Source organism: Elaeis guineensis, chromosome 7 (assembly GCF_000442705.2).
Source record: "Elaeis guineensis isolate ETL-2024a chromosome 7, EG11, whole genome shotgun sequence".
NCBI lineage: Eukaryota > Viridiplantae > Streptophyta > Magnoliopsida > Arecales > Arecaceae > Elaeis > Elaeis guineensis.
This window is the reverse complement of record NC_025999.2, coordinates 31182445-31210362: the sequence shown is the minus strand read 5'-3', so window position 1 is coordinate 31210362 and position 27918 is coordinate 31182445. Positions and strand designations below refer to the sequence as shown.

At 42.1% G+C, this 27918-nt stretch overlaps 1 protein-coding gene across 1 annotated transcript; it reads right to left on the bottom strand.

Moving 5' to 3' along the window:
- Window positions 1–9595: 9595 nt before the first annotated feature.
- Window positions 9596–19308, bottom strand: LOC105061387 (histidine-containing phosphotransfer protein 2). Its single transcript, XM_010945411.4, has 6 exons — window positions 19073–19308; window positions 18510–18640; window positions 18335–18403; window positions 16819–16890; window positions 12071–12143; window positions 9596–9895 (listed from the first exon to the last, which is right to left on the bottom strand). The coding sequence occupies exons 1-6, from the start codon at window positions 19130–19132 to the stop codon at window positions 9851–9853; spliced, it is 450 nt and encodes a 149-aa protein (XP_010943713.1). The 5' UTR covers window positions 19133–19308; the 3' UTR covers window positions 9596–9850.
- Window positions 19309–27918: the final 8610 nt, after the last annotated feature.

Here is a 27918-nt window from a genome sequence, read left to right as displayed (position 1 = left end):
TTCTTAAAGGAGCGCTCAACGGATCCGCCTCCGGTCATCTTATCCGGCACCCACTCCTCCTTTCCCCCACTGGATCCTCACCTGATGCCTTCTCGCGAGACATTCGCACAACTGCCCACGGCCTCCGCAGCCATATCTCGGACCCCGGTCTCGCCCCTAGTTTCCCAGGCCCCGCATCCTCCGGCTATGGTCGCCGACATGGGGTGGCCGGACGATCGGCCTCTGACGGATTCCGTCAACACCATCTCGGGAGGATCCCAGCGAGAAACAACCAACATACCGGCTGTATCCCCCAAGCGGCAAAAGGTTGAAGAACCCATAACCTTTACCGAAGAAGACACCCAGGGAGTCCAATTCCCTCATAACGACGCAGTCGTAGTTTCCTTGAATATAGCAAATTACGACGTCCGTCGCATTCTTGTCGACAACGGAAGTTCGGCCGACATCTTGTTCTACGACGCCTTTTCAAGAATGTCCACTCTTAATGGTCATCTGAGGCCAATTAGCTCCCCCTTAGTAGGGTTTACCGGTGACGCCGTTCCGACGGAAGGGATGATAACTTTGACTGTGGCCGTGGGTCAATATCCAAAGCAATCCAGGGCTCTGGTGAATTTCTTGGTGGTGAAGGCGCCATCCGCCTACAATGCAATCCTCGACCGACCTGGCCTCAATGCTCTCCGAGCTGTCGTATCAACCTACCATTTGAAGTTGAAGTTCCCCACCAACCAGGGGATCGGAGAGGTCCGGGGAGACCAAGCCCTGGCCAGACACTGCTACAACATCGCCTTGCAAAGAAGCGATCAATCTGACCCCTGTCCCGTCGATGGACTAGATGCTCGCGATGACCTCACCGAAGAGAGGGGCCCCCAATCGAAGATCTGGTACCGATCCCTTTGAATGATGGGAACGCGGAGCATGTAGCGCTAATCGGCTCCAACCTGGGGGAGGAGGTGCGGACGCGTCTCATTGATTTTCTACGAAGAAATGCGGACGTTTTCGCTTGGGTTCCAGCGGACATGCCGGGGATTGACACGGAAGTCATGGAGCATCATCTGGCCGTCGATCCAAAGCATCGACCAATGAAAGAAAAAATCCAGAGTCATGCCCCGGAGAGGCAGAAGGCGATAGCCGAGGAAGTGGATAAGCTCCTCAAGGCCGGATTCATTAAGGAAGTCAATTATCCTGATTGGATTTCCAATGTTGTCCTGGTCAAAAAAGCAAACGGTAAGTGGAGGATGTGCATAGACTTCAAAAAGCTGAATAAGGCTTGTCCAAAGGACAGCTACTCCCTTCTCAGAATCGACCAACTGGTGGACGCGACCTCAGGCCATGAGCTCCTCACCTTTATGGACGCGTTCTCCGGCTATAATCAAATTAGAATGGCGTCGGAAGACGAAGAGAAGACAGCTTTCATCACTAATAGTGGCCTTTACTGTTACAGGGTCATGCCTTTCGGCCTCAAGAATGCGGGCGCAACCTACCAACGGTTGGTGAACAAAATCTTCAAAGAGCAGATCGGCCGAAACATGGAGGTCTACGTGGACGATATGCTCGTAAAAAGCAAGTCTTCCAGAAATCATGTCGCCGACCTCGAGGAGACCTTCGACGCTCTCCGAAAATATAGAATGAAGCTGAACCCCACTAAATGCGCTTTCGGAGTAACCTCAGGAAAGTTCTGGGCTTCATGGTATCAGGGCGTGGGATCGAGGCCAATCCAGAGAAAATTCGCGCCATCCAGGAGATGGCCGCCCCAAAATCGATCAAAGAGGTTCAGCGCCTCACGGGAGGATAGCGGCCCTTAATCGCTTCGTCGCAAGGTCGGCCGAACGGTGCTTGCCCTTCTTTCAAACCCTCAAGCAGCCGAAGAACTTCTGTTGGACCTCTGAGTGCCAACAGGCGTTCGAAGAGTTAAGAAGCTACCTTGGCTCACCCCCGCTGTTGGCAAAGCCTGAACCTGGGGAGGAACTATTTTTATACCTAGCGGTCTCTCCCATGGCCCTCGCGGCCGTCCTTGTCAAAGAAGAAGCGAAAGTCCAGTGACCAGTCTACTACGTTAGCCGGCGCTGAGGGACGTCGAGACCAGGTACACCAAATTAGAAAAACTGACTTACGCCTTGTTGATTGCAGCTCGGAGGCTCCGACCCTACTTTCAAGGGCACACCGTGACGCTACTCACCAATCAACCGATCAAGGCGGTTTTGCACCGGGCGGACACCTCCGGAGAATGACAAAATGGACGATCGAGCTCACAGAATTCGACATCAACTACCGACCCAGACCAGCAGTGAAGGCCCAAATACTGGCAGATTTCATAGTAGAGTGCACCATCCCAGAGGAGGCTGAACCTGAGCAAAGCAAAGTTGACGACCTGAAGTCTCAACCGAACTCCCCCAACGAAGAGGCCAATCCCTCCGATCGCTTTTGGACCCTCTATGTGGACGGATCTTCCAACATGTCGGGCGCAGGTGCAGGTCTGATCTTGGTCAGTCCAGAGGGAGTCATCGCGGAGTACGCTCTGCGTTTCGAGTTCCCCGCAACAAATAATGGAGCGGAATATGAAGCTCTGATCGCAGGACTAAGGATCGCCAAAGAGCTGGGAATAGGTCAACTCCGGGTACACAGCGACTCCCAACTGGTGGTGGGACAAGTCAGCGGGAGTTATGAAGCGCGGGAGGACAGTATGGCCAAATACCTTGAGAAAGTAAAGGAGCTTACCCCCGCCTTTAGCAGCTTCAATATTAGGCAGATTCCAAGATTGGAGAATGCCAGAGCTGACCTTCTCTCCAAGCTGGCAACGTTGGCTCCGGCCGAGTTGCCCAAAGGCATTCTCTTTGAAGTTCTGAAGCACCCGAGTACAGAAGAGTCGCGGCCCGTGATGGAGATTGACCACGAACCCAGCTGGATCGACCCACTGATAATCTATCTCAGAGATGGAGTCCTCCCCCAGGATGCGAAAGAAGCTCGGAAGCTCCGAAATCAAGCCTCTAGATACCTCCTTTATGAGGGCAAATTGTACAAGAGATCATACTCTTTACCCCTCTTAAAATGTCTCCGGCCCTCGGAAGCTGACTACGCCTTGTGGGAAGTACATGAAGGAATTTGCGGAAACCATTTGGGGGCTAGATCTTTATCCCACAAGTTGCTCCGCCAAGGATATTACTGGCCAACGATGCATCATATTCGATTGAATATGTCAAAAAGTGTGATCGATGCCAGAGATACGCCAACGTCCAGAGACAGCCCGCCACTGAGCTCACACCCTTGAGTGCCCCATGGCCTTTTGCACAATGGGGGATGGATATCCTTGGCCCCTTTCCCATGGCGTCTGGGCAAAGGAAGTTCCTCCTTGTAGCGATCGACTACTTCACCAAATGGGTTGAAGCCGAACCACTAGCGAAAATCACAGAAGCAAAAGTGCAAGATTTCGTCTGGAAGTCGATCGTGTGTAGGTTCGGTCTGCCTAGAACCCTAATCACTGATAATGGACGGCAATTTGCGGGAGCAAAATTGCCGAATTCTGTGAAGATCTAAACATCTTCCACAACTTCACATCAGTAGCCCATCCCCAGGCGAACGGCGAAGCTGAGGTGACTAACAGAACCCTTTTGCAGGGGATTAAGACAAGGCTTGAAAAAGCGAAGGGAACTTGGGCGGACGAGCTTTATCATGTGCTGTGGGCGTATCGAACTACCCAGAGGCTACCTACGGGGGAGACCCCCTTTGCTTTAGCCTTCGGTACGGAAGCCGTCATCCCAATCGAGCTTAAACTTCCGTCGGCATGAGTCGTGGCATTCGACGAACATCAAAATTCACAAAGTCTTAGAGCCAACCTCGACCTGCTGGAAGAAAGACGGAGATTGCTCAGGTTCGAATGGCAGCCTACAGACAGAAAGTTGCTCGATATTACAATGCCCGGGTCAAGAACAAAGCCTTTAAAGCAGGAGATCTAGTGCTTCGACGAGCTGCTGTCTCGCAACCTCAGGACTGGGGAAAACTGCCCCAAACTGGGAAGGACCATATGAAGTTAAAGAAGTAGTCTAGCCAGGAACTTATTATCTTAAGGAACTCGGAGGAGCCGACCTCCCGCGATCGTGGAGCTCGAAAAATTACGGGTGTACTACCAATAACTTCATTTTAATTGAAAGTTGCATACCTGTATGTCTTTGAACAATTCGCACAAACTGTATCAGAAACGAAGGGGAAACGTCGTCCCGACAAAGTCGAAGGCCCGGTTCCATTTAGACCGGATGGGGGGAGAGGCCCTGCAACGCCCATATGCGCCCCCACAGTCCTGTTAGGGACAGGAGGAGAACCTCGCCCTAACTTGAGCAAAGTCGAAGGCCCGGTTCCATTTAGACCGGATGGGGGAGAGGCCCTGCAACGCCCATATGCGCCCCCACAGTCCTGTTAGGGACAGGAGGAGAACCTCGCCCTAACTTGAGCAAAGTCGAAGGCCCGATTTCATTTAGACCGGATGGGGGAGAGGCCCTGCAACGCCCATATGCGCCCCCACAGCCCTGTTAGGGACAGGAGGAGAACCTCGCCCTAACTTGAGCAAAGTCGAAGGCCCGGTTCCATTTAGACCGGATGGGGGGAGAGGCCCTGCAACGCCCATATGCGCCCCCACAGCCCTGTTAAGAACAGAAGGAGAACCTCGCCCTAGCTCGAGCAAAGCCGAAGGCCCGGACTCCTACGGGAGCCAGACTCCGTCTGCGACTTCTACCTCAAGAAGGCCCCCGCCCGGACTCCCACGGGAGCCGGGCTCCGTCGCCAACTTCAACTACTGGTAAGCTCCGTCCGGACTCCTACGGAAGCCGGACTTCGTACCTGACTTCAATTGCAGGGGACTCCACCCGGACTCCTACGGGAGCCGGGCTCCGCCCACAACTCCAACTTCAAGAGGGACTCTCCACCCGGACTCCTACGGGAGCCGGACTTCGTCACCAACTTCAACAGATAGTGTTCTTCGTCCAGACTCCCACGGGAGCCGAACTTCGTCTCGACTTCAGCGGAGAAAAACTCCAAGCGAAAAGGAAAAAGGAAGGCAATGGACCACAACAGCGACGATTGGAAAACAAACAGCGGCCAAGGTGCAGAAAACCCTGTCACAGCAAGGACTGGGGCTCCCATCGGGAGTCCCAGCTTTCAAGGAAGCTTTCGATGCAAAATAGGACAACTTACTCAGGGTGACAGAAGCTCGGACCCCCGAACTCAAGCCCTAAGAGGGACCCCAAGCCCGAATGGCCCCAGGCGAGCCTGCGACCATTGACGGAAAAGATGGGTTGGTGCAATGGCAATCGGGTACCTTCGAACGGCGTAAAAATCGAAAAGGAGCTCGGCAAATGACAATCCAACACGAATAAAAGGGGCCACCGGCGACCTTAGGATGACGTAAAAAAAAAAAGAGAAAAGGAAAAAATGAAAAGGAGGAAGAGAGAAGAAAGAAGAATAAAGAAGTTCGACAGACAACTATTCGATGCAAGATGCGGACGAGGTAACAAAATCTCCTTTTCATTTTTCAATTAACAAGATGTACGTTACAAGACCCGGTGGGCCAGGAAAAAAATATACATCATTGCAAGTCTCGCGAACACGGTTTGGAAAGGATACACCAGAAGCTGCTTCAAGCTACAAACTTCTCTTCCCATTTCTGTCCTTCCCAGCCGCGTTGTCCAGTGCGTGTGACGGGCCCATCGGCTTTCGCCCCGCCTTGTTTCGCTCCACCTCCGAAGTCCCAATCTTAGGGGAAAAAGGATGGGATAGATTCCCGGGGGCGGTAGGGGCAACGGCAGCGGCGACGAAGACCTGTTTCAAGAAGAACCGGAGTCACCCCGGGGGCAGCGGCGGCACCAGAGATATGCGTCATCATCGAATGCTCCGTGACAGCCACCATCCAAAATGCTCCGGCAAGGTCGGCATGCGCTACTTCCACCGTCCCCGCAACAAGTTTCACTGCCCCACCGTCGACGTCGACCGCTTCTAGTCCCTCGGCCTCGACGACATCAAGGATCCCGCCACAGCTTGTGACGACAGCTCTGCCCTCTTGACCGGTATCACCCTATCTTGCTACTCCAAAATTCTCGGGCAGAATGCCTTTACCGACGGCCCCTGTTATTAAACCCCTGTTGTCGAAGGAATTCTTCCTCGAGCCCCCTTCGAAATGACGGGGACCCTCAGCGGCCGCTCGATGGCCGGAGAACTCACCGACCGCTGTTCTCCTCCTTGCCTTCCTCCAAGCCCTTGACATCCCCTTGAGGATGACCTCCGGGGTGAAGGACATGACGGGGAAACCCCTTGGAGAGGAATAGGGGGGCTGAAGACGGCAAGGACCGGTGCGGAGGATGCTCGGAGTTGGCAGGGGCACCAAGGAAGTGGCTGAGTAGCTAGGCTCTCAGACGAAAGAAAGGTGCCGTCCTTTTGGCAGAATGAAGCCCCGAAGGAAGGGTAGGGGGTTTAAATAGGCAGCGGATCTTAGCGCAATTATGGCGGCTGGTGTCCCTAGGCCAACCGGTGCTTACCACGTGTCCCGCGTGTCTCACTCGCCGCTATCGAGGATTGACTGTTCGTAAATTTCCATAGCGCGACGCTTGGGCTCACGTTTCGGCGGGAGTTCCGAAAAGACTCCTCAGGTCGCCCTAACCGGAAAAAGGGCTCTGGCGTGCGCACATTAAATGCCGACATATCTAAGGACGGTTGTGCGCAGGATTCGAGGGGACAACTTCGGCCATGCCAATCTCTCTGTACTTCCTTCATTCGAAACTCAAACTCGGAAGTAGGGGGACTAGTGTTGGGTATAAAATACCCACAGCCGAAGTTCTCAACAGGATTAGCCCTTGCGGACTCCGCCCGGACTCCTACGGGAGCCGGGCTCCGCCCACGACTTCGACTCCGAGAGGACTCCGCCCGGACTCCTACGGGAGCCGGGCTCCGCCCACAACTCCAACTTCAAGAGGGACTCTCCGCCCGGACTCCTACGGGAGCCAGGCTTCATCGCCAACTTCAACTACCGATAAGCTCCGTCCGGACTCCTACGGGAGCCGGACTTCGTACCTGACTTCAATTGCAGGGGGACTCCGCCCGGACTCCTACGGGAGCTGGACTTCGCCCACGACTTCGACTCCGAGAGGACTCCGCCCGGACTCCTACGGGAGCCGGGCTCCGCCCATGACTTCGACTCCGAGAGGACTCCGCCCGGACTCCTACGGGAGCCGGGCTCCGTCTACAACTCCAACTTCAAGAGGGACTCTCCGCCCGGACTCCTACGGGAGCCAGGCTTCGTCGCCAACTTCAACTACCGGTAAGCTCTGTCTGGACTCCTACGGGAGTCGGACTTCGTACCTGACTTCAATTGCAGGGGGACTCCGCCCGGACTCCTACGGGAGCCGGGCTTCGCCCACGACTTCGACTCCGAGAGGACTCCGCCCGGACTCCTACGGGAGCCGGGCTCCGCCCACAACTCCAACTTCAAGAGGGACTCTCCGCTTGGACTCCTACGGGAGCCAGGCTTCGTCGCCAACTTCAACTACCGGTAAGCTCCGTCCGGACTCCTACGGGAGCCGGACTTCGTACCTGACTTCAATTGCAGGGGGACTCCACCCGGACTCCTACGGGAGCCGGGCTTCGCCCACGACTTCGACTCCGAGAGGACTCCGCCTGGACTCCTACGGGAGTCGGGCTCCGCCCACGACTTTGACTCCGAGAGGACTCCGCCCGGACTCCTACGAGAGCCGGGCTCCGCCCACGACTTCGACTCCGAGAGGACTTCGTCCAGACTCCTACGGGAGCCGGGCTCCGTCCTCAACATCAACTGCTGTTACGCCTTGTCCGGACTCCTACGGGGGCCGGACTTCGCCTTTGACTTTAATTGCAGGAGGACTTCATCCCGACTCCTACGGGAGCCGAACTTCATCCTCGACTCGACCGACTGCAAGTGGACTTCGTCCAGGTTCCTATGGAAGCCAGACTCCATCTTCTATTCCGACTATGGGAAGACCTCGCCCGGACTCCTACGGGAGCCGGGCTCCGTCACCAACTCCAACCGAACTTCGGCTGACGAGTCTGGACCCCCTGGCAGGCCACAATAACGGACAACACTGCTCCACTCTCTGCGGCGGGCCCTAAGCAGCTCCATTACTCCCTGACAGGCCGTATTAACGGCCATGATTCTGCTCCACTCCCTGCGGCGGATCCTGTGCGATTCCACCACCCCCAGATGAGTCACGACAGCAGACGCCGCTCCACTCCCCGTAACTGATCCCACGTGGCGAGCCACGGCGATAGCCACGACCCCACTCCACTACTCTCCGCAATAAATTCCTCCTGACTCTGGGCGGCCCACTACCAGATGGTTACAGGCGTCGCTATCAATCTGTTGCCCTCCCCGTCTATAAAAGGAAAACCCCAGATACGTTATTCAATAAGCTCTTAGTTTTTACCTCAAAACTCTGCTAAATTCTCCGTTCGAGCACTCCATTCTTGTTGAGGCAGAGAACTGACTTGAGCGTCGGAGGGTCTTGCCGGAGCAACCCCACCTCCGATTTAGACTTCCTTTGCAGGTCCCGACGGCGACCGCGACTCCCTCGACTCCAGCCTCTCCGGCGCAAACGAATTTTTGCACCATATATATATATATATATATATATATATGTATATATATATGTATATATATATATATATATATATATATATATATATATGCATATATATGTATGTGTCCTTACGCAAATATATTATGATATGGGAGCTAACAGATCAAAGCCTACGATACACCTCTATTGTTGCAACCGGGTCAGTTTCGCTCGGCGATAGGCACGACCAAAATCTAATTCATTTTTGATTTGGATTAAGAAATTGTACGTAAACCTAATCCAGTTCCTTTAGATGCAATCATGGTGGCAAAAATTTTATCACTCCAAATTTTTGGTTCAAATTGGGTCAAAAATAACCGAAGCACGTATTATGGTAACCATGGTAAATTGATTGTCTCATTATATCATAAATATATTATACACATAGTAGCAAGCATCATGTAAACATCATCAAAATATATTGCACAGGATTCAATCGACAACCATATATAATTATAATCCCTAATGACAAATCATATCATGAGAGAAGACTAATCTTTTTTTTCTTTATATATTCAATAAAGGTTTTGAAATATCGTGCAGTACTACTAAATGGGTTCAGGTCGATTTGGGTTTGGATTGGGAATTCGAGAATCCAAAGCCAATACATATCCAAAACCTCTACTCCAACCCACCCGCCCACCCACCACATGCAGGTACCAGCACACAGACAACACAGCACTTTTGTTAGCATGCATGCAGATTGCACAAATATTGCTTGTCAGAGCATTATGTCAGCAAACCTCAAACAAAAGCCTTCTGAAATGTATATGCTAAAGAAAACTGCCATCACTGTTCCATCCGGAAAGATTTCATCATCCTGTTCCTTGTGCAAAGAAGCCAGCGCAAGACAAGACAACAAGCACTCATCATCCAGAATGCTACATGGCAACAATTTACATGGGTGGACCACCAAAACTAACGAGCTTCCTGCTGAATCTTGATCCAAAAACTAAAAACACTGACACTGGTTTCAAATGCTGATCAAGCATTATCGCCCATTTTGAAAGATAAAATAAATTTACAGAACCAAATTTGGAAATGATAGAGGCCATGACAGTTCAATTGTCAACAATCCTGCAGAATTTTTGACTTAATTTATGAAACAGAACTTACACATCTCACCATGTGCTCGTTGTACAGTTATTTCAGGTCACTACAGATGTCCTATAACTTAAAGAAACAAGAAGCTACCGAGATCATATCACCAGAAATTCAGTCTTCTAATTTTGCTGTTTATTCTCATAAGCTTGAATTCTGCTCTCCAGCTGCATTAAAAAAAAAAAGTCCATGAGAAACCAGAGATTAATAAACAGGAACTCAATGCAACTAAGCCCTAATCTCAAACTAGTTGTGGTCGGCTACGATCAATAAACTGGTACACAAATTTAATAAATTACAAGTATCTCAAAACAGTTTTGCTGATCATTCAACTAATGATGAAAACATATGAGAAAAATCCACCAAACTACCTCACTACTGATTCCTGTATTCAGTGTCCGCACTGTAAAAACAGATGATGAATTTATACAAAGGTAACCATGATGTCAACATGAGTCCATGTTATCATGGGAATTTTCAAAGTTAACTATTAACACTGCTATCAGAAAATATTCTTATTATGCAAGTGTCGACTCAACCTCATTCAGTTATCTAGTAAAGCTGCAAGACAAGAAGACTAAAGAAAATGCGGTAACATCCTTTATAAGGAATGCACTTAAGGGCTCATAAGAAGGGCTCAATGATCACAATTTAAAACAATTTGAGAAGAACATCTATAATGAGGAATGCATGCAAGCAGTGTTACCTCATGTCTAGTTCCAAAAATCCATGTTGGACATCTATGAGTTGGATATATATCGGATACTTGGATACTTACGAATTTGAAGATACTTTTAAAGATTGGAAGAGAATTGAACTCTTCTAACAACGAGTTTAATCCTCAAATTTGATATTAGGAGTGAGTAGTAGTTCTTTTTCGAGATTTTCTAAGAATATGAATATTATAACATCTTTGCAAAATATTATTTTGTTAGTATGCTTAAATTAATTAGAAAGTTCAGAAAAGAGATGTATATTAAAAGATCTTAACAAACAATGCCTTTTTAATATCTTCCTTTTAGTGTTTAAATAGATAATATTTAAAGGTATATATGTAATTTAGTTAAATTTATAGGTTATTCTAAGTATCCCATATCTCTCTTCTATTATACATATGGAGGCTCAGTTCTGCAAACTTCTCCATTTGCCACATAGTGCTAGTATTAAAATGCTGGGACATCATTAAAGATCACCGCTATTGTGCAATAGAAATTTGGCTATTAAAGCTTTCTATTTATCATAATTTTCTATATTATCATATTGTATTTGAAAAAGGAAAAAAAAAAGAACCCTACGCATCATGCAGGGTTGATATCAGCGATGTCAGTATTAGTGATGGAAGTTTCTGCATGGAAGAGCTTGTGTAGAGTTATCCATTCATGATGTGGTTGCCAGTTTTTGTCCCATCGCTACATAGACACATTGTAATGTCTCACTTTCAAGGAAGCCCCTGGTGTACATTTTGTTATATTACCAACTTGCATATCAAGAACACTTGGAAAAAAGAGGAAAAAAAATTGTACCCCATGCATCGCAGGGGTTGTACGCTAGTTTTCCCTGTTACCGGCACAAACATCTGGATCCATGTTTGAGTTTGATTCTCATATTCACGTCCATGCAACACTGCATGTAATGGATCACAATAAAGGCCCAGGATCACCCATTTAATGACATTTATTGGGAGCTGAGTTAGAAACCTGGATATGGATTTGGATGAAGATAAGCATAAAAAAAAAATCTATTCTAGAGAAGACAACTGGAGACCACACCACCTCCTAAGGAACACAAACTATACTATTTTGTATATGATGACCATTTAACTCCTCTCAGATTTGCATCGCAGAAGAAGTCACAGACAACAAGGAACAACCTTGCTTTCTTTTTGAGCAAATTGAAAATGATGATACTCATCAATGTTGTAGAATTCACAATTTCAATATGACATCAAGGAAAACCATAATTACCCCTGATGATATCATGTTGTTTCTAGATGGATATGATCAAGCATCAACATTGAAAGCTGAAGTTTTAGCAAAATTCTGGCTTCACTCATAAAGAATACATAGAAAGAAAGAAAGGAGGAAGCAAAGCATAACCCAACCTACATATGCAAATGCTAGCAAATCTAACAACCCCATATTCAAAGGAAATATGAGGTTGAACTTTAAATTTCTCAATGAAAGGAGAGAGAACCAGTGAAGCCAAGCGAGTTGAAATCTCTCTCTATATAAATTAGTTCTGTACTCATCAAATAATTAATACGTAATGGAAACGAAAGAAAGGTTTTCTCAGATATGCTCTCAATTCCAAATGTAAAATTCAAATTAGCATATCAAAATTACCTGCAACATGGTCTCAAATTTGCTTCGCAGACGATAATATTCATGCTTGACCACATTCAGTGCCCTCACACACCTGATGAGGAAACAAATTTGCATCAACTTGGGTAAAGTCCTCAAATAAATTAGGCATGAATGCCAGTTACTTTTAAGAGAGTAGAAAAGGAAAGCATAAGAGCTGTATCCATAGCAATATCAACTCAAGTATGTGGAAGGTTTCGAAGATTCAGTAATTAACTTCACTCAGCATTTTTGACATCTTCAACATTCTACATGCATCAAAATAGTCTCTTCAAATGAAATGGTGTTAATTCTTAGTCATTACCTTAAAACCATTATATAATTTGAAGTCTTTTTTGAAAAATAATGCTTAAGATCCATATTTTAAATTCATCGATAAAAATAGCATCATGTGCCTGGTGGGCCCAACTAAACAGGTATGTCACTTCTCTTTCCAAATGGAGAAGGAAACGAATATATAAGTTAAAGTGGCATCTGTATTTCAGCAAAAACTTGGAATCCACCCAACTAAAACCACAGAGAACATTTCCATTTTCATCCAAACCATTCATAGTTTCCTTGCAAAAAGGAGACGATATAAGATGTAAAATAAGAAGAGGTGGTGTTTGAGCAGGTTCAATGTTAAGGTTCATCCTTGAATGAACATAGCTTTAGTTCTAGAGCATCCATTGATTAAAGTTTATTATTGTAGTTCCCCATTTAATAATAAAGTCTCGTGGGATAAAGAACAAGATCTACACCATTAAAGTATAAATCAAAAATCCTCTGATAAAAGATCATGAAATATACAATAAGTATGGAAAAAGCAAGGTTTCAAATCTCAATTTAGGTAATAATAAGAGGATTAATGAACAAAGTAAATGCCCAGCACTCATTGGAGTCCATTAATAGTTTAGTTTTTGTAAATTTAGACAACCAATATGACAAAATTGATTTAAATGGTAGTAAAAACCACTGGGGTCCATTTATAATTATCATGGCTTAAAGCATGGTAGAAATAAGAAAAATCTTGGTTTTATTTATTTTAAAACCTTTTTAACTGTGATGGAGTGGGCGCAGGAATTGTGGTTGGAGACTTCCTAGACATGCATATATACTTCTAGTCAAAGAAAGATACCGAAAAAATAATAAAGACATAAAAGCATAGCAGGTGATATAGAGGGATACTTTAGATGAGCCCGAAGTGAGATGAGAGAGGAAGGGGATATGCAGATTGTTCAATTTCAACATACACACATTGTGTGACAGACCAGGCATGTTATGCATCAGCCCTATGTAAAATAAGAGAGAGGGAGGGGACATGTAGAATTCAAATTTAATGAATTACAGATTTTGTGAAAGGGTAATCATTCATGGTGATCCTCTCAAGCAATTACATAATAAATTATTGCACATCTCCTGTTTTTCCTTTTCTTATTGCTCTGGTCTTCTCTTCTCTAAAACAAACATATAATAGCATTCTATAGGCATTCCACCTCCTTCAATTTCTTCTTCGCACTTTCTGTCACATATATAGAAATTATTACAGAATAAATTTTGGTGCGTTGAAGTCAATTACTTTTCAGCAAAGGTTTAATAATGGAGATAAATATCATGTTTTTAATAATTAGTTCATCAAAAGCAAGTGACGTTATTTCCTGTCCATTGATTACGACTTGTTTATCCAAGTTTCCTCTAATAATTCTCCATATATCCTGTATCAAACTGATATGCCTGATAAATATAAAATATCCTGCTACATACCGATTAAAGTTCTCTATCCTTTATTGCCCCCTAAATTTCTTCAATGCAACCTCAAGATGTCAACCTATGGACATCGGCATTAGCTGAAGTGTGAAACCCCATGGTATGGAGGTGTGCCATTCATGTTTCCATACAGTAAGTTTTGTAGCATGCCCCTTCATCTACTCATGATTTATCCAAGGTCTGGAGTACCATGGCATGGTATAGTATGGTACACCCTCACAACACCTTGGTATACTTTAGTAAGCCGAGCATCATACAAAGGTGAGGTTGGGTTTCAAAACTTGGTATTAACGATCTACTAGATCTTGAAGAAAATGAATGAAGTGTTGGAAATCACCCAAGAGGTTAACCGCATTCTGTTGTCAAGGTTTGCCTGCAATTTGGACTATTCACTTTATTTATGGACTTATGGTGCTCTGAATTATTATATTTGTATATAATAGTGGTAACACCAGTGGTCTGTGCTAACTATAAGCCCCAGAAAACTAGGTCACTCTAAATCAGGTGGAGCTAAGCTTAACAACTTATTAGCTAGCCTTGAGCAGAAACTCGGTTGATCAAGTGAGCAAATATTTGCATATCACAAGAGAAGAAACAGGTGCTGCTGCATGTTAAGATCCCAATTTCATGGTTCCACAACATCATAAGTGATTGTGAAGAAATGCTAAAAATACTCCTACACCTCTATTACCATTCAGTGACTTCTTTGCTCCTGAAATGGTCAATGAGATCTATAAAGAATTTCTCCCAACCAATGTAAGAGCTTGAGGTTATTTGCAAGTTTGTCAAAATGCCTAGGAAATGCTCATGAAATGCCTAGGCTACAATCAAGCAGACTGCCTGGAGTTAAAAAATATCCAATAATTAATAAATTTTATGTTCTTGCTTTTTAAAATCAAGTAATAGCAGATACATGAATTTTCTTCATGGAAAATACATGCAAAAAAAATATATTCATTAAATATACCCCAAATTACTACGTAGCAACTAAATTTTGTACTATAAACATGAAGACTCATGGCTGGAATTTAAAGTGATAAATGATATCATAAATAGGCACCCTCCCTTGCATCAAAAAGTGGCAAAGTGCCAGACCAGGCACCAACATATGCCAGACTGGGCACCAACCTAGGTGCTCAGGCAGTTGCCTCACCTGGCAGCTATAAAAGCATTAGGCACCTCGGCATCGTGGTCGCCCAAGGTCTTGGTGGGACTGCCTAGGCATATAGGCACAACACTAGTCATTCACCATTGAAGCACTACTTTCTATCATTTAATTGCTAAGTTATTCCTTTATCTCTAGATCATTCCTTATTTGTATGATAAGGACAACCCTGTTGGCACTATTTAAAAATTGCATGCTCCATGACTTTATAATTCATGAAACTGACAACTAGAAAAGGAGTGAACTCCAGATCAAGCAACCTTCCACTAAAAGGAGCCTTCCTTTAAGAAACCTACCCAACTGCTTCTCTTCATAGATCAGCAACAGCTGCATGTGTTACCTCCTTGGGGACCACTTTCTTTGTACTCTGGAAAGGTGGATGTTTTGCTTCTTTTCCCCCTCAGACTTCCTATATTTTCATTTTGAACTTTCTTTTCATTTTAGATCTGGTTTTGTTCCACTCTTTTCCTTCAAATACCAATTCTCAAACTTAATTCTACCAATGGCTACCTAGCCCTCTATTGAGATTTAACCCCTGCCGCACAAGTCAGCTGTTCCAGAGCCTCTTCAAATCATTTGTTTAACATAATGTTAGCCCACCAAAAGGGACTAGAAAATGCCAGAATAAGTGCTGCCTCATGCAGAAGAATGAGAAAAGTGCCTGGAAATGCAGGTATCTTCTCCACTATGGGCCCTGTGGTGGAGTCACAGATAATCAAGATAAAATTCAAAGGCAGAGGAAAAGGAACAATGAAATAGAGTGAAACTCAATGTTTGAGTCACACACATCAGAGTTCCCCTTATAATATCATCTTGCAATTTGAACTTGGTAAGGAAGTACTCTCAAACTTTCTAGTTTCATATCCTTTGGATTCACAACCACATCTGTTATAAGTTATTCTTTGAAAGTCCATCTTTCACCCTTCAACTTTAATCAAAACTTAGGTGTGAAGTGAAATTTCCAGCAGTTTTTATCCTTGTTGTCAGAAGGCCCTAGGTCCAAGTCTAGCTGCTACCTCTCCTATGATGCATGACATATGAAGGCAATAAGACAGATATCCTCAACACGAGTCTGGTCCCATCAGCATATCCATCTATCTAGATGAATTTCTATTTTTTCCTAAGGAAAAATAAGTTTATGATGTGACTATAGCAATCAATCACTTTGGCACAGGCTGACATTAGGTTGACTGTGCACCTAAGGTGGTTTGACATTTTTTTCTTTTTATGGGGCCACTTTTTCGAATAGTAGGTTCCTTTTAAGACTGTCCTGCATCACTGGTATTTCCATGTGTTGAAGTAGCAATGCAGGAAGATCTGATTAGAATTTTTTTTTGTGTAATATGGTACAGTATTCTTTGATAGTAAAGTTTGTCTATAAAACTTAACCGTTTTCTGTCCAGAGGGATCAATGGTCAGACACCCAAGCCCTCTAACTCATGATTTTATAAAGCTTTCATAAATGCTATGCTGAAGAAATCAGAGAAAAATCTTATGCTAAAAAAAGAGAGAGAAGATGCATGAAACCATCCTAAATTCATACATCATTCAACAAATTTTACAGAATATATTTACCAGGCTTTGCAAAGAAAAGTTGACTAAATTGCAGATTTTGCACATTGGTGAGTTTCAGCTGTACTGGAATATAAAAAGGCAGGACAGGCAACTAATAAAAGATCATATAAGTTGCAAAAAATTATAAAAAGAAAATCCAGTAAGTTATGTTTAAAACTAGAATTAGTTTAACATGATAAGTTTGAGAATAAAAAGTAAATTATCTGTGATTTAAAAGGAACTGAAAAAATATGCTAATACTGACCCTTCCTTGTTATTCTCCTCACAGAATTGTCGGAATTGAATGCACGCCAGTTTCACATTCTGAGCACCCACGCTGCAAAATAGGGGCCCCACTTAGAAACATGTTAGACAAAGTCCTCAATATAGAATGAAGCACAAAATAAGAACTCAGAAGGAGATATCAGATATATACAGTTTATACACACTAAGTATGATCCTGAACCTGCATGTCCATATGCTAATTAAATTAAATAAATGATTTCTAGCATGATCTGAACATGAACAGAAGGTTGTTTCAACATTGGCAATGTGCTTGTCACAACATTACGAAAACAGCATTCATTGGATGGAGGTCAATTAGTCCCAGCTGCGTTATTCGTGCACAATAACCACCATAGTATCTAGATTGCTAAAGTCATGAATCTCTATATTTGATGGGAAAGTCCATGGGCCAGCATGCAGTCGAAAGCCTCAGGCCTTCCACTCTTGGCTTTTTTTTTGCTTAATATTTTTATTATCTTCTCAATTTGTCAGGTATGGACAACTCTATGTGAAGCCAGCCTTGCTTGGAAGACTTGGGTTTTGCAGCTCCAAAAACTCCATTCCCTTTCACCTCACATCCTTTAGTAATCTTTAGGTGTAAATTTTTATGCATCTTCTACATCATATTAGATATAGCATGAAAGCTTTTTCAAGGTTGCCTTCACAAGTGTGTATCCATGAAGCTTTTAGTAAAGATGCAGATGCAGGAATGAGTTTTTCAAGGAGATTTTCAAGTAGACCAAACTTAAGTATGGGTGTGAGGAAGAGCTTTTAGGGATGAGTCTTCTCCACACTCTAAGAGGAAGTTTTCCGGGATTTTGAAGCAAGTGCAGCACCCTAAGAGGAAGATTCCTAGAACTAAGGCAGCACCTCTTTGCCCCTTCCCCTGAGAGAGAAAAAGAGAGTTAGCGAGCAACCGAGAGAGAGAGATATGTCTGTGTGTGTGTGGGGGGGGGGGGGGGCTAGGCTTCCCTAGTCCCGTCACACCAACAAAAGATTTAAAAACTCAAAGAGGTGAATAACCAGTCAAGACAAAACCTAAAAGATTATAACAACAAATTTGAGAAATTCAGAACCACAAAATAATACTATGCTTAAATGAGTTTTATCGTTAGAATGGCACATTCAGTTAAGGCTATAGATGCAATGATTTCAGCAATTAATAAAAACAAAAGAGAGACAGAAATGGATATGATAAGTAATACTAGAAAACGAATTTTACACCTTTAATTCATTGTTTTATATATAATCAATGCAGAACTATCATAACGAACAGCCAATTCTTTCTTTAGAATTCTAAGCTATGAAATGATCTCCAGTAACAATGGAGTAACAACAGAAGGAGAAGGGTTATGGCACATCAGGAGCAGCCAAATGATTGTCTCAAAAAATCTTTTGCATAAAGCAAGGTCGGAAATTATGTCAATCCTTTCATGAAAGCAGCCATTAAAAAAAAGAAATATGGAAGAAAAAATAAAAAGGAAAAGGACAGTAACCTAGAGCTGCTCCCCTTGAGTTGGTGAACGTAAGCGTCCACCTTGGAGTAATCAACAAGAGCTTGATCCCTGCACAATAAACATGTGGAACCATTTCCGAATCAAGTAAATCAAGCAAAAAGAGCTCGAAATCTATGCCCAAACAGATATGACAAGCAAACACAAAGGACAATACATTAATTTGGTCAGCTCTGTAAGTATCCTTTCTGAATCCTCGCAGAACAAGGTCACCACCTCTGCCACGAAGCCAGGCGTGCTCCCATCTTGTAGCATCTGAAGCTGCTGGAACTGTTGATCCAACAATCCCTGAAACAACAAAAGTGAATCGCTAGTGACACAAAATTGTCATAATCTTTTGCGTCATAACAGTCCTCGCTCCTAGTCCACTAAAATCAAATATTAATTAAAAAAAAAAAACAACGAAAATCTTAAGCCATCGAATCGAAGACGAGTTTTTTCGAAGCATTAACGTATAAACAGATGGAAACCAAAGAGAAACGAAAATTTCAAACAAATCGAGTTTGATGATCCAAGAGGCTTAAAAAAAACACTGAAAGAAACTTCCTTGAGATCTAGAAGCAGATTACTTAATCAGTCGATCAAAATCAGTAATCAAAGCCAACAAGAGAACAAAAGATCGCAAACAAAATAGTACAAAATTTTCACACAAGAAACCCCAAAAGTGAAAAACCTAAATACCAAAAAGCCAAATCAGATACACAGAAAGGATTAGATTACCTCCGCAAACATGGAGTTCACCAATCCATTGAGTTGCTCTCTGAGAGCCGTTGCAGCCATGGAGAATGAGATAGAGAAAGGCAGGCAGAGAGAGCAGAGGAAACAAGGATACTAGCTGAGAAACAAAGAAGAGAAAGCCCTAGCCAGAGAAGAAGCGAAGAGGGAATAGAAGAGAGACAGAGAGCATATCCTGCCGCTAATTAAAGGACTCGTGTAAACTTTCCATACGAAGTTCTCAGGACGATCGATAGAGGGGGAGGCAAATTAAAATAAATAAAGAAATAATAAAGAAATCAAGATAAATAAATAAGATGATAAATAATAAATTATCAGAAGATGATGACACCACCAAGTAACGAATAATAAGGAGTACATTATATTATGTTGGGTCTTTTGGGGTGGGGATAGGGGGTGTGGGCGCGGGTGTGGGTTATACTGACAGTTCTTTTCCTTTTTTATCTTTTTGGTTGTAATATTCCTTTCTACTTTATGAGGTGCAGAGAGACACCATCTTCTCTGGCATCTGTTCTTGTTCCCAGATTACACTATTGCCCTTTCCCTTTTTACACGCACGCTCTCTCTTCCCCCCTTAAATTCTTTTTGGACCTAGAAAGTGAACCTCGGACCGGGACTGAGGACTTCGTGCGCGATTTGCTGACATAAAGATCTTCTACTTCTAAGGATGTGACGAATGGAGAGGTGACACATGATTGAGCGTCCTGAAGGTATCTTCCTAATAATTTTTTAGTAAATTGATAGTTGGTCTATTCATTGATGGGATCATCACTTCCGATAATTTACTGAAATTTTAACACCTCTAAATTTTTTAAATTTTTTTTAATTTTTACTCCCTCTGCTCCTTAAAAAAAAAAATATAGAACATGAAAGTAAAATTTTATATACTTTGACAGTAAATTTTATAATATACATCATGACATATATGAGATCAGATATAATATACTCACTAAGCGTAGTGAGTAGATATCAATCTGATTTGGATGAGAATCGTTGGAAGGTTACAAAAATCATCCTTAAGTATTTGAGAAATACTAAAGACTAATGGCTCGTTTATGGAGAATCTAATTTGAAACTAATAAGATATATTGATTTCAGCTTTCAGTCAGATCGTGATGATAGTAAGAGTGTGTCGGAATATATTTTTATCCTAAATAATGAAGCTGTTTATTGAAAAAATTTCAAACAATACACTATGGCCGACTCAGTATATGAGAAAAAGTACATCGCGACATTTGATGCTGCCAAAAAAACTATGTGGCTGAAAAAATTCATCAGCAAGCTCAAAGTGGCACCCTACATTGATGGTCTAATTCTACTCTACTGCAACAGCATTGGAGCTATTACTCAGGTGAAGAAACTAAAGGCCCATTAGCGTACCAAATATATTCTGCATCGCTATTATCTTGTCTGAAAGATCGTAGATCGAGGTGATATCAAACTTCAGAAGGTCGACGGAAAGAAAAATCTGATCGACCTATTTACTAAAGCCCTCAGTGTCAAGAAGTTCGAAGATCATAAATCGAAATGATATTTATACCGATTGACTTTAGTTCAAGTGGGAGTTATTGAAAAATATGTCCCAAAGTCAATCGTCAGTTTGTTGACGATTGAGTTTATATTTATAAATTATATATAAATTATTAATAAAATATTATTTAACTTTTTTATTACTTTATGTACATCTTCTATAAACTCCAGTGTTGTGATGAAGTTCTTAGGACTATTTGAAACAATATAGGAAGATATATCGTTTAGTTCTTAAAACTAGTTCACGACCAAATGATATATTATTATAAGAACGATAGTTATATTAAGTGTAGATCGTTGTATGCCATGTATGTTGGTTGTCTTCTTAACCAAGAAGTATGGAGACATTGGCATGACACGCAAGTGAGATATTGGAGTATATCTCACTGAATATGACCAACTTCAGAGTACTCTGCTGTCAAGAGTTACTCTGAAGGGATATGGATATAAGTATCTCTCCGATCTGAGATCATTACTGTGACTTATAAGCAACTCACTGTATTTTAGTATCGGACTACTTGAATTTTTAATTCAGGATTGGAAGGTTTCTGGACACAGTCAAGTACTTATGAAATCAGTGTGTGAGTCGAGATAGGATTAACCACTCCAAGTCATTGGAGAGTATGCCTTAATGTGTTTCAATTTAGCAAAATCTTGATCAGGATAGTCTTTGTGAGGAGTCACGAGATTAATTGAGTTGAGACATATATAAGAATGCGCTGATCGAGAGTTGACAGTAAACTCTGAAGTCATCCTGAGCATCAAGGGTCAAAAGAAAGAATTATATGGTAACCATAGTCCATTAAGTTCTTGAATGTTGCTTCGCACACATTCGACCTATCCGGACGTCGCATATCATTGCTAGATGGTCACTTCGATTAGTATAAAATTTATTCCTGTGCTACCACTTTAGGTTTGAACCTATGAAGTCACACACATAAGAAGTATCTCTCCGATCCTATGACTGATTGATGATTGAGAATCATCCGAGGATAAAATCGTCAATGCGATTGATGATTAATCCTAAGCAATAGTTGCAGTAAATTAATTCATCAAGAGTCAGTGATGTTTATGAGGATTAGTCAATAATTAGATTATTGATTAACTCAATTTGATTGAGTATTAAAGTTTGGATTAAGTTTAATTGAATTGGATTCAATTAAGTTAAATACAATTAAGTTATAAGATGACTTAATTGCTAAAGGAGATTAAGCCCTGATTTGATTAGGACTTGAATCCAATTAATTTCTAATTGAGTTAGGATCAAATTAGATTCGGTTCAATCACTTTTAATCAGATAGAGTTTGATTGGCTCAATGTTGGTTTGAATTTGAAATCAATTTGAATTTCGAATTCAAGATTAAATTTAAAATTTGAATGTTTGAAGTCCCTTGCACCACCTTTCCTTCTCCATGCCATTCCTCATCATACAAAACTTGTTTGTGCATGAGATTTCTCCAACAAACACTCCACTTTGTCACCCACTTGGATGAGGATGTTCTTGGTTTTGATTTGAATTTGAAAAGAGTTTTAAATTTGATTGAAACCTCATCTTATTCTCTTCCACCCACCGGCCACCTTTGTGGAGTTTTTTTTGTGCGACAAAAAGGAGAAGCTCCTGGTGGTTTTTCATGCCCATATGCTCATGTTCGGCACTTCTTTGATCAAAGAATATATGGAGATAAGATCGGATTGGTTTGAGTTCAAATAAGATTTGAATTCAAACTTGAATACAAACTTATCCTATCCTATCACCTTTGATCGGCAACCATAAAAAGAGTCAACTTTTGTGCATTGAACCTCAGATTTTTTATACCAAAAAATTGAGCAAGAAGAGAGGGGCCAAACCAAAAGTCTTGGGCATGGGAATCTGGGGTGGGCGATTTTACTTTTGGCGTGTGATTGGAAGAGAACAATCTCTTCTTTGGTGAGAGTTTGGCCTTGGCACTGAGTTGTTTTGGAGAGAGAGATCTAGATTAGATTTAGGTAATTTTCTATCATTCCTCCATCCTCCAATGACCTCTGTGGATCTATCTTCAACCTCAAAAAGGTCCGAGATGATTGGAGAAGAAGATCCAATCAGATCAGCCACCAGAAGCGATTTTTGCGAGCTAGCACTCTTGGAGTTGGCAGATCGGTACTAGGGCTTTGTGTGGATAATTCATAGAGGCCAGACATGCTGTGCAGTTGTAAAAAATTAACGAGAACCTCTAGATCTATGTTTACAATCACGGTGTTCGACTATCCGCACTCAGGTATTGGGTTCGAATCCCTAATTATAGTAGATTAGATCTATTGCTTTACTTATTTTCATGCACATCATGCAGATTTTATTATTCAGATTTTTTACATGTACATATACATGCCATATATCTATTTGTAGGATATTTTATGATTAGATCATGTACTTGCATTGTAGATTAAAATATTTAATATGAAGTTATTTTGCTACAAAATTTAAAAAGTACATGCATGAAACCCCGGCAGTTTTCTAATAGTTTGGTGGTTTATTTAACCTATGCCAATAGAACTAGTCATGATGATGACTAACTAGATGGGACCTAAATCAGAAATCTCATTGCACACATATTAAGTCTGACAATTTTTCACCATTGTAGAGATGTGGATGTGCAACTGGTGTTGATTGTTCTTGGCTAGTTACAGTGGTTCAATTGCACTGAGAATACGCAACCACTCTATAGCATTAAATGTTCCCAGATAGAGATGGGTTTGGATCTAATATCTATCAGATGAGGGATTCCATGATGGTTTTGCACCCATTTGTGAATGATAAATCTGACTTAACTAAGGAGTGTAGCCGATATCTGTCAGATGAACCTACATAACTTAAAGATCGAATCGCTGCATCATGCTTGGAGAAGCATTGGATGAGTTGTCCATTCATCGCTATAACGTGTTACCAATATTTGCCAGGTGAGGTGCACGTACATAAGTGAGACCGCAGTACTTACTAAGAATCCTTATCACGTTAGGGTTTTCATTTCTCCACCTGAGGAGTGTAAGAGATCCAAAAAAATAATAGGAGTCTATTTATTTCTAAAAATCCCTAAAACAGATATAGGTTTAAGTATAAATATCTAACTAAAATCTTTAATTTTCACAGTTTAATCATGTCAGCTTCAAATCCTTTAGCCCATATCCTAAAGTCCAACTATTTGATCGGAATCAATTTCAATAACTGACTTAGAAATCTCAAAATAGTCTTGATATCGAAAAAGTTAGGGTATATTCTCGATCAGAACTTCCTTTCCTTGCCAAACCATCCTAGTGCTGAATAGAGAGCTGCACTAGACAAATAGATGATGATGACAATCGAATTAAGTGCTACATATTGACTTTTATGTCAAACAAGTTGCAAAGCCAGTATGAGCACATGCCAACTACCAAGGCTATGATTACTCATTTATAAGAGTTGTATGGTGAGCAGAGCCGAATGACGTATTTTAAAGTTTCGAAGAGGCTATTCAACTCCAGGATACGTAAGGGGCAGTTGGTCCACAAGCATTGTCTGACAATGATCAAGGATCTAGAGGAGCTTGAGAATCTCTGTCTTACGATGCAGAAGAAATTGCAAGTGGATCTGATCCTGCAATCTTTGACTAGTTCATACGAGCAATTTATAGTAAATTATCATATGAACAAGTTAGACTGTACCCTATCTGAACTTGTCAATATGTTAGTTATTACAAAACGGACCTTGAAGAGTTCAAGCGGCTCCATTCTTGCTGTGAAGTAGGCATCTTCTTCCAAAAGAAAGTCTTCAGAGAAGAAGAAGAACATGCTTGTGAAGAAGGAGAAGAAAGAGAACAAGCTAAAGAAGGATACTCCGAAGAAGGCTACAGACAAAGAAAAGTATTTTTATTGCAAAGCTGATGGTCATTGGAAGAGAAATTATTCGCTACACCTGGAGAGCCTAAAGACCAAGAACAAAGACAAACCTTCAAAAGGTATGTCTAGATTGCTCATCATTGAATCTAACCTTATGATTTTCTTTACTTCTAGTTGGATATTAGACTCTGGTTCAAGTGCTCAGATATATACTTCTATGCAGGATTTGATGAAAAGTATAGGGTTAAGGCATAATGAAATGATCTTTCGGATCGACAATGCAATAAGAGTTGTTGCAGAAGCCATTGGCACCTGCTCTCTTCGATTATCGTCTGATTTTAAATTAATTTTGAAAGGCTATTATTATATACCTGTAGCAAGCTGAAATTTAATTTTCATTTTTGTACTAGCACAGAAAGATTTTATTTTTAATTTTAATAAAGATTTTTATTCAATTTATTTGAGAAATAAATTAGTAGTACGTTATCTTTTAATTGACAGTCTTTAACTCTTGTATGTTGATGTGTGTGTGAATGTAAATGAGTAAATAGTCAGTAGTACCGTAGGTCATAAATGATCTAGAGATGACGTTAACCATAAGTATATATGGCACCTTAAGCTTGATCATATTGGAGAAGACAGCATAAACAAATTGAAAAGAAATGGTCTCTTAGGCTCATTTAACTGTTAAGTCATATTTAGTTTGTGAATCTTGCTTTCAAGAAAAGATGGTCAAGTTATCCTTTGCAGGACATGGAAAAAGGATCACTGAGATACTTATCCGGATACACACTGGCGTGTGTGGCCCATTTGATATACAGATCAGAGAAGGTTATAAGTAGTTCATTATCTTTACTGATGACCTCTCACGGTATAGGTATGTATTTCTTATGACGTACAAGTCTGAGGTTTTTGAAAAATTTAAAGAATTCAGAAATGAAGTAGAAAGTCAAGCGAAAATTCAGTGCAGGGGCAAAATGGTAATTTTAAAACTTTTTCAAAATTACTATTTTACAGTAGAATTATTAATTAATCTCATTAATTAATACTAATTAACCCTACATTAGGATCTAAATATGATACAACAGCATGCATTTAAATTTGAAATTCAAATTTGAAACAGTAAACTTTTTACTGTACTGTGTTCAGAACACATCACCTTTTGTGGGTAGTCGATCACCGCAATCTGATCACCGTTGGGAGGCTCTGATCATCATATCACAGTCACACTAGTGTTTGGCCTCTACGGATCGTCCACACGAAGCTCCCGTCTGATCAGCTCCTCACGAATGCTAGTTCATGATTTCACCCTTTTGATGGCTGATGTTGATCAAACTTCTTCGATCGATGTGTGCCGACTCCTCGGATGCTCTGAATCGTCTGCATGATTGGTTGAGAGGCTGATGGATCTCTCTCTAAAATTTGGTGGACTCACGATACTCGTGGCACACCAATCTCACTTTCCGAACTCTAGCTAGAAACCCTAGGGTACACACCAAAAACCCTGCGCCCACTTCTCTCTCCTTTTTCTCTCCTCTCGATAAATTTTGAACACTTCAAAATTTTTTCAGAACCTCCCCACGCCCCTTATCTCTTCTTTTTTTTTTTTTTTTTTGTGCGTGGAGACTTTCACGAGAAACTATTTCTCGTGTGGAATATGGGGCGCACAAAAGAGGATAAGCTGGCGCATGGTTATTTGGTTATCCATTCAAATTCAAAACCCCTTTAAATTTGAATGAGTAACAAACCAAGTTAATCCAAATAATTAGCGCACAGAAACATGGGCGTGAGAGAGCTTTGCGTGGGAGAAAATTCATAAGAAAATTTCTTCTCGTGATATCAAATGGGCGCAAGAAAGTTGGGTGGCGCAGGGAATTTAAAACAAGGTGGTTTGATTCAAATTGAGCCAACCTAATTAAAATAGGTTAAGCACAATTAGACCAGATTAAACCTAACACAATTAGGCTTAATTAGACTCAATAAAATCCTAATCAAATCAGGAATTAACTAAGCCTAACCTCTGATCAAATCAGGGACTAAACCACCTTAGCGATTATATCAACACTTAACCTAATCGGGTCAATCCAAACTGAATCCAATTCAATTGGACTTGATCTAAAAATAATTACTCAATCAAATTGAGTTAATTAGCGATCAAATCACTAATTAAATCTCTCATAAATATTGAGTCCAAATTCGATGGGTAATTAGGCATCAGAGACCATCGATATGAAACCCTGATCAAAGAGTTCAAATTTCAAATTCAAAATTTTGACCACGGTACCCAAAATGTGTAGAACTCATGATCAAAGAATCTTAATTCTCAATCATAGAGTCTCAGACATATAAGACTCATAATCAGCCATCAGATCAGAAAGGAACCTCTAATGTGTGTGACCCCGCAGGTTCGAACCTAAGCCGGTAGCACAGGAACCAATTCCTGTACTAATCGAAGTGACCATCTAGCAATGGTACCCGATGATCGGATAGGTCGAATAGTCGCAATCACAACATTCAGAACCTACGTGAATATGGTTACCGTATAATTCATCCCTTTTGACCCCTGTGTTTAGGATGACTCAGGGTTAAACTGTCAACCCTGCTGAGATCATCCGAATCGTGCTCAACTCAATTAGTCTTGTGACTCCTTACTAGGACTACCCTGGCCAAGATTTTGCTAAATTGAAATATGACTGTACACAGCTCCTAAACTGGAGTGGTCAATCCCAACTTGACACACGCACCGACAAGTCAAGTACTTGACTACACCCAGCAGCCTTCCGTCACTGAATTAGAAATTCAGGTAGTCCAGTGCCTAAGTGTAGTGACTTGCTTGCAAGTCACCGTGGCGGTCTCAGATCGGAGGGACATTTATACCCATATCCCATCGGAGCAAATCTTGACAGCAGAAATAGCTCCGGAGTCGATCACGTTCAGTGCAGATGTACCATTACATCTCACCTATATGCCATACCAGTGTCTCCACACTCCTTGGTTATGAGGACAACCAACCCATATGGCACACTGTTGCCCAGCTATGCAACCCAAGAGGGAGGGGTGAATTGGGTTTTAAAAAATTTAAGCTTAACTAATTACTTATGAAAAGTATTTGTTAAAAGCTTGATGAATGAGGAGAAGGACTTTAGTTCAAGATTAATTACCTAAAGCAAGAATGCAAGGATATAATAAAGAAATAAAGAGAAACAATAAAGCACACCACAAAAATAAGGATTTATAGTGGTTCGGTGCCAACCTTGCACCTACATCCACTCCCCAAGCTCCTACTTGGGAATTCCAATCCACTATACTTGTATTCAACCTGAATACAAACATCGAAAACTTCGACACTAGCTATCCCAAGCTAGTCCACTTATTTCTCGGGTACAAGCCAACCCAAAACACTCCGATTTCAGGTTCGGATCAACCTTTCCTTGTTTTGGAAACCCTCCAAA